General features: G+C 38.7%; 1 protein-coding gene across 2 annotated transcripts in view; it reads left to right on the plus strand.

Annotated features, from left to right (window-relative positions):
* Nucleotides 1-1,811, plus strand: part of EFEMP1 (EGF containing fibulin extracellular matrix protein 1) — a 67,428-nt gene extending 65,617 nt beyond the window's left edge. For both annotated transcript variants that reach the window (XM_059080021.2, XM_059080022.2), the window contains one exon: nt 1,183-1,811. In XM_059080021.2, coding sequence (XP_058936004.1) covers nt 1,183-1,344 — 162 coding nt within the window. In that variant the 3' untranslated portion in view covers nt 1,345-1,811. The remainder of the gene's footprint in view (nt 1-1,182) is intronic.
* Nucleotides 1,812-7,233: the final 5,422 nt, after the last annotated feature.

Consider the following 7,233-nt stretch of genomic DNA (forward strand, 5'->3'; position numbering starts at 1 on the left):
CCATTCCTTAAATGTTGGCCTCTCACAGATCCAGTCTTATCATATATGTTCTCTTCCTTGGTTTAATGTCCACCTATTGACGTGACTGCTAAATCCTAATCCACTATTTCTATCCCTGCCCTCCTCTTGGCCTTCAGATTCACACATCTACCTGCCTGCCTGTCCAAACTCATCTCCCTGCACTCTCCAGCACACATCACATTGTTCATCAAAGTGAAACTGCGTCCAGTTCTCCGGAACATCCTTCTTTACAAAACTCCCACTTATTCTGTGTGACTGTCCTCAGGCATTCAAAGGCCTTCCCTCAATGCTTCAGGGTCCTTCTGTTTTTCTCTGTGAGTACACACCTCTGTGTATCTTCACATATACCCTGCATATCCCCATATATCTTAGCATTTGCCATATTCTATTGAAATTAACTACTTACATGCCTCTTCACCTACTAGAATGTAAACAGATCCACAATGTTGAGAAGTGAAAGATGACAACTTTATCAGTTCAAAAAATTATCAGATTCTCACATGAACTCCAGTCTCAATAAAGGCTAGAACTACTCAATAAAAGTGAAGAGAAACATTAACAGAGAGGGATGAGTAGAAAACAAAGAACTATCAAAAGAAAGCAGGTCCCTGTATCTGGAACTAATGACTATGTGTGGATAATGGATAAGATCCAGAAGGATTAGAACCAAGAAGGGACTCAGTAGTGACTTTAATCCTACCTGCAAATTCTTCACTTGGGCTTCCCTGGTGGCGTAGTGGTTAAGAATCCGCCTGCCAATGCAGGGGACATGGGTTGAAGCACTTGTCCGGGAAGATCCCACATTCTGCGGAGCAACTAAGCCTGTGCACCACAACTACTGAGCCTGTGCTCTAGAGGCTGTGAGCCACAACTACTGAGCCCACGTGCCACAACTACTGAAGCCCATGAACCTAGAGCCCATGCTGCGCAACAAGAGAAGCCACCGCAATGAGAAGCCTGCGCACGGCAATGAAAGAGTAGCCCCCACTCGCCACAACTAGAGAAAGCCCACATGCAGCAATGAAGACCCAACGCAGCCAAAAATAAATAAATAAATAAGTCTATTAAAAAAAATTCTTATAGGAAGTGTATTCACAAATAATAGAAACTGCAATACAAGAAAAATTATTCTCTCACTCCTTCTTTTTTCTTTTATTTTAGCAAACAAGTCCTGTAAGTGCAATGCTTGTGCTGGTGAAGTCGCTAACAGGACCAAGAGAATACATAGTGGACCTGGAGATGCTGACAGTCAACAGTATGGGAACCTTCCGCACCAGCTCAGTGTTAAGATTGACAATAATAGTGGGACCATTTTCATTTTAGTCTTTTGAAAGAGTCCACTATAGGCATTTAAATCAGCCAAAGAATATTGTTATCTTAAAGCACTATTTTATTTATAGACATATCTAGTACATCTACAGCTATATACTGTACACTCACCAATAATTCAAACAATTACACCATGGTATAAAGTGGGCATTTAATCTGTAAAGATTCAAAGTTTGTCTTTATTACTATATGTAAATTAGACATTAATCCACTAAACTGGTCTTCTTCAAGAGAGCTAAGCATACTCTTTCCGGTGAAACTTGGATTCTTTTCTGTAAAAGTGAGACCAAGCAATGATTGTCTTCTGTGGTGCTTAAGGAAACTTACTATAGCTCCACTGATAGTCTCATAAGGAGGCAGCCATCATAACATTGAACAGCATGCAAGTTCAAGAATGAGTTTTTTAACTGCTTGTAAGAAAATGGAAAAAGTCAATAAAGATATATTTCTTTAGAAAATGAGGATCTATCATACTTGTGTTAGTTTTTATTTTCATGATCAGTCTAAATGTAGTTGTTTATTACATAGTAGTAAGTCATTATCACATAGTATAGTGGTTTCCATAAGATATTTTAAATTTTGTCAGAAATTTTTGTTATGAATGTAAAAAAGGACAGTAAGCAAAATTCCCCAAATGAATAAGATATCCCCTAGAAAATCATTATATTGAGAAATCTATGGGGAGGAGATGAGAAAACAAATTCTTTCTAAACCACTTTGGAGTTGACCTGAAGAAGCAAACTCAGTGTACCAGTCAGTTTGAGTTGCTATAACAAAATATTATAGACTGGGTGGCTTATAGACAACAGAAATTTATTTCTCACAGTCTGGAGGGTGGAAATCCAAGATCAGGTTGCCAGCATGGTCAGGTTCTGGTGAGAACCCTCTTCTAGATTGCAGACTCATATCCTCACATGGCGGAAAGAGAGCAAGAGAACTAATCCCATTCATGAGGGCTCCACCCTCATGACCTAAGTACCTCCCCAAGGCCTCAGGTTCTAATACCATCACATTGCGAGTTAGGACTTCAACATATGAATTTTGGGGGAACACAAACATTCAGTCCATAACACTCAATAAATGTAAGAACATTCCTGAATTCAGGGCTTCCACAAGATGTGGAGCAAAATGAAGAAAAGTTATTTTTCTGAAAAAGTTTTGATATTTGAATAAAATTAAAACCCTAAAACTTCACTAACTTATAACTAAAATTTCTCATCTTTATATCTGATGCTCACAGAGTAAAGAAAAGTAAAAAAAAAGTAAAGATGGTTCTTATTCTTGGCATCCAGATTGACAATGAACTAAATCAAATTACCCTCCCTCCTAACTCTATGAAAACATTTTATACCTTCTTGTTTGTTTAAAATGTAACTGCTTCACTTTGATGTATTATATTTTTAAACAAAAATAAGTATTCTTTTAGAGGTTTTTTTCTGTGTAGCTAATAACAGCCAATATAATTTTTGTGTCTGGGAAAAAATTATTTGTAACTGCCAGAGCAAAAACAACTATTTGCTTTTTTAAAAAGAAACAATCTACAGTTGAGGAAACAAAAGACTGTTAAAATCATTCCACAAAAATATATGCAGTCAATTTTTCTCTTACATCCAGTTTCAAAGCACATATGAATAACCAGGTAACCTTGCCACAGAAACAAATGTTCCTCAAAGAGTTGACAAAATGTGCAGTAATTGTCAAAAAGAAAGTTCACCAAGAGACCAAGGAACAAAACACAAACTTCTTATGTAAATAGGGCATGGGGTGGGCTTTTAAAGGATACAGGGGCATTGGAACAGTGATGAGAGAACAGGTGTAACCAGGAGTCAGACAAGGAAGCAGAGTAAACAACCAGCCACAACACAGCACGACTGTTGCGTATGTTGTCACCCTGTCCACATGATTACTTATAGTCCACGTAAATTCAGGTTTGATCTAAACTTTTCCATTTTGTGTGTGTGTGTGTGTGTGTGTGTGTGTGTGTGGTACACGGGGCCTCTCACTGTTGTGGCCTCTCCCGTTGCAGGAGCACAGGCTCCGGACGCGCAGGCTCAGCGGCCATGGCTCACGGGCCCAGCCGCTCCGCGGCATGTGGGATCTTCCCAGACCGGGGCACGAACCCGTGTCCCCTACATTGGCAGGCAGACTCTCAACCACTGCGCCACCAGGGAAGCCCAACTTTTCCATTCTTAATCAATATACTGATTTTTCTACATATAGACACAGTTCTCAAGTCTGAGCTGGGAATGATAAGAGTAAAAAAAAAAAAAAAAAGCCTAAGACCTTACAACAGATTTTTGTATTCTTAAGCAAGAAGGCAGAGTCTTATCTGTACCTCCACAGAGGATTGTAGGAGAAACAGGAATCTCTATGAAATATTTATGCATAAGTGCTGACCCTCCACCCCCACCTCTAAACATATATATAATTATAGAAGTATATACAATCTATATATTAAGAAACATAGATTATATATACTTCTATAATAATACATTCTATAAATAATTTATATATTATAATTTATATAATTTAAATATAATCTGTGATAATATAATAATATATTTTATATATATTTTTGGACCCACAGAAGCCATTAACTGCAAACAAGATGGTTTCCCTTTCATCCCAAAGCTTAGTCCTATTCACAAATCATAAAGACATGAAAAGGGTTGATAAACTAAAGTGTTACTGATGCAATCCCTTTTCTTTTTTTAATTGTAAAATACACATAAAATTCACCATTTTAAAGTGTACAATTCAGGGCTTCCCTGGTGGCACAGTTGTTGAGGGTCTGCCTACCAATGCAGGGGACACAGGTTCGTGCCCCGGCCCAGGGGGATCCCACATGCCACGGAGCAGCTAGACCTGTGAGCCATGGCCGCTGAGCCTGCACGTCTGGAGCCTGTGCTCTGAAACGGGAGAGGCCACAACAGTGAGAGGCCCGCATACCACAAAAAAAAAAAAAAGTGTACAATTCAGATTGCAATGTTATGCAAATATCACTACTATCTAGTTCCATAACATTTCGTCACTCAAAAATAAATCCCATACCCATTAGCAGTCACTCCTCATTCCCCCCTCCCACAAGTTCTGGTGTTACCACTAATCTACTTTCTGTCTTTATGAATTTGCCTGTTCTAGACGCTTCATATAACTAGATTCATACAGTAAGTGGCCTTTTGTTTCTGGCTTCTTTCACTTAATATAATGTCTTCAAAGTTCAGCCATGTTGTAGCATGGACCAGACTTCATTCCTTTTTATGACTGAATAATATTCCATTGTATAAATAGACCACATTTGTTTATCCATTCATCAGTGGATAGACTATCGTTGATAGGTTGTTTCCACCTGCAATTTCGTTTTATCTGACTATTCATCTACTAATTCTTAGACTATTCATAGATTAGGAATATAATCCTAGACTATTAGACATTATTAGACTATTAGACTGTTACATATCTATCCTAGATATATAGATTCCTAGACTATTCATCTACTAATTTTACCCCCTAAATCACCCATTTTAAATTTCATTTTTAACTAAAATGAACAGCAAGTGAAAAATCATTTTTCATTCACAGAAGCAAAGTCCTGGAAAGAACTTTGAAAAGCTAACACATGAGTTCCTTTACAGGTACAACTGTCCTCAGTAAACATAAAAACCTCATGTGCTCTTTAAATGTAATTTGAAATTCAAAATAAATATCATCACTGAAAACAAACCAAAGCAGTCAGACAAAGCTGTGCTTTGTTTTCAAACTACACATGACTCCCTCCTCCATGAGAATCACTGATTTAAACCAGCTCCCACAGATGAGAATTATGAAAATAAGTCATCATCAGAGTAATAATTATTCAGCAGCAAACTTCATTGAGCAACTTCTACGGTAATTTCTTCCAACATCTAACAGCCTGATGAAGCATAGAAGAACCAGGGTTCTAGTCTCAGTTCTAACCTTAACTAGCTGTGAGACTTAGCTTTTGGGGACCTTGGTTTCTTTATCCATAAAACTGGGATATTGAAACAAGGTGTTTTTCCAGCTTTAAAAACTGTACCTGGGGCTTCCCTGGTGGCGCAGTGGTTGAGATCCGCCTGCCGATGCAGGGGACACAGGTTCGTGCCCCGGTCTGGGAAGATCCCACATGCCGCGGAGCGGCTGGGCCCGTGAGCCATGGCCGCTGGGCCTGCGCGTCCGGAGCCTGTGCTCCTGCAACGGGAGAGGCCACAACAGTGAGAGGCGCGCGTACCGCAAAAAAAAAAAAAAAACAAACGGAAAAAAACTGTACCTATTCCCTATGTCAGAGCTGCACTGAGAGAAAAGGTGACTCTATTTACCAAACTTTTTAAAGCGTTTGAGTATTCTTTGTATGTAGTGGCTGTTGGGAAGCACTGGACATTGGTGAAAAAGAAAGCTATATAGTTCCTACCCCAAAACAGGTCTTCAAAATGAGGGTTCGTTACTGGGGACAAGGACATGAGAAATAACCCAATTTAGCTATAAATTTTTTGAATTACAATTCAAAATAAATTTTTTTAGTATTCACTATTAAATTGTGCATGTTTTACTCCTTTCCACTGATTCTAACTGAAGTATTATTTCTCATGTTAAAATGAAAGTCATTTTACCTTGTTTCACTAGCAAAAAAAAGTCCAGCCATGGGTTCCCCCACTTCCAAACATGCTTCCAGGAAATTCCCATGTTCTTACTCAGTAAGCCTCAATAATGAGGACTGAACTAGTCATTTCCATCGCTTCACCATTCCAGTGCCCATACCTGGATTCTCAAACTTCATGCTCTCTGACTGGACAGTGTTGTTTTCTGACAGCAGTTAGGAAAGACCTCTTGGTTGTTAAGACTTCTCAAAAAGGAGAATAACTTCACTTCAGCTGCCAAATTTCCCTCTTAAATAGTTTTTTTTTTTTTTTGACAGCTTGCAATCTCCATTCCGTCTAAACTTAAAATCAACCATTACATACACTTCCTTTAAATAATAATAGAATTCTAAACTTAGATGCCACCTGGTCAAACCATGTTATTAAGACTTGCTCAAGGTCACGGTTTGTTGAGCAAGATCACTGTGCCTTGAATGAATGTCTTATGACTTAGATTAGGGCTCTTTTCATTGGCCATGCTCCAAATTTCAGCAACAACAAGCAATCCCCTTCCTTCCAAGGTTTCTTCCTGCAGTGCCCACCCCAAATTGTGGACCAGCTTTGCTCGTTGCCATGACTAGCTGTCACCACTGCTGTTAACTGCAGTCGGATTGAAATAGCACAGATACCAACCTGATTCTGATTTACTCTGTTAAACTTTAGCTCATTTGTTCTCTTTAAAAACTCCAGAGAGGTGGAAGTAATTGTGTTACACAAAATACTCCTGAACTCTAGAAACTGAAATTCAAGGACCAATCATGTAGACGTTACTATACTTGAGAGGATAGCAATTTCTAAAAGAAAAAAAAGCCTATTCCTAAAGATACAGAGGTCTCTCTATGGGGGAGCTTTGAGAGCAACAGTAAAGATGGAATGGGGCTAGCATTCGCTTTGTTCAAAAGTTAGACCAAAAGGCTTAAAGAGTCCTTCCTTCCATAAGATCAGTGAAAGGTAAGGGGTTAATGAAAGATTACTGCCATTCCTGACATTGGTTAATATTCATTAGGTGATTACTGAAGGAGCAAACAATGAACACCATTACCTCATCTCCTAAAGGATTCTTGCTTTAGAGGCTTGAAATAAGAGATACCACATTTTATTAACAACTCAGCCCCCAATGGGGCTTTTGGTTCTTTCAAAATGTTTAAGTTAAAATGACCTCCCCCTGGCAAATTAGGGTTTTTTATTGTGATTAAAAATATATAAATATTGGAGGGTGGAAATCACC

This window comes from Kogia breviceps, chromosome 11 (genome assembly GCF_026419965.1).
Source record: "Kogia breviceps isolate mKogBre1 chromosome 11, mKogBre1 haplotype 1, whole genome shotgun sequence".
NCBI classification, from domain to species: Eukaryota; Metazoa; Chordata; class Mammalia; order Artiodactyla; family Physeteridae; genus Kogia; species Kogia breviceps.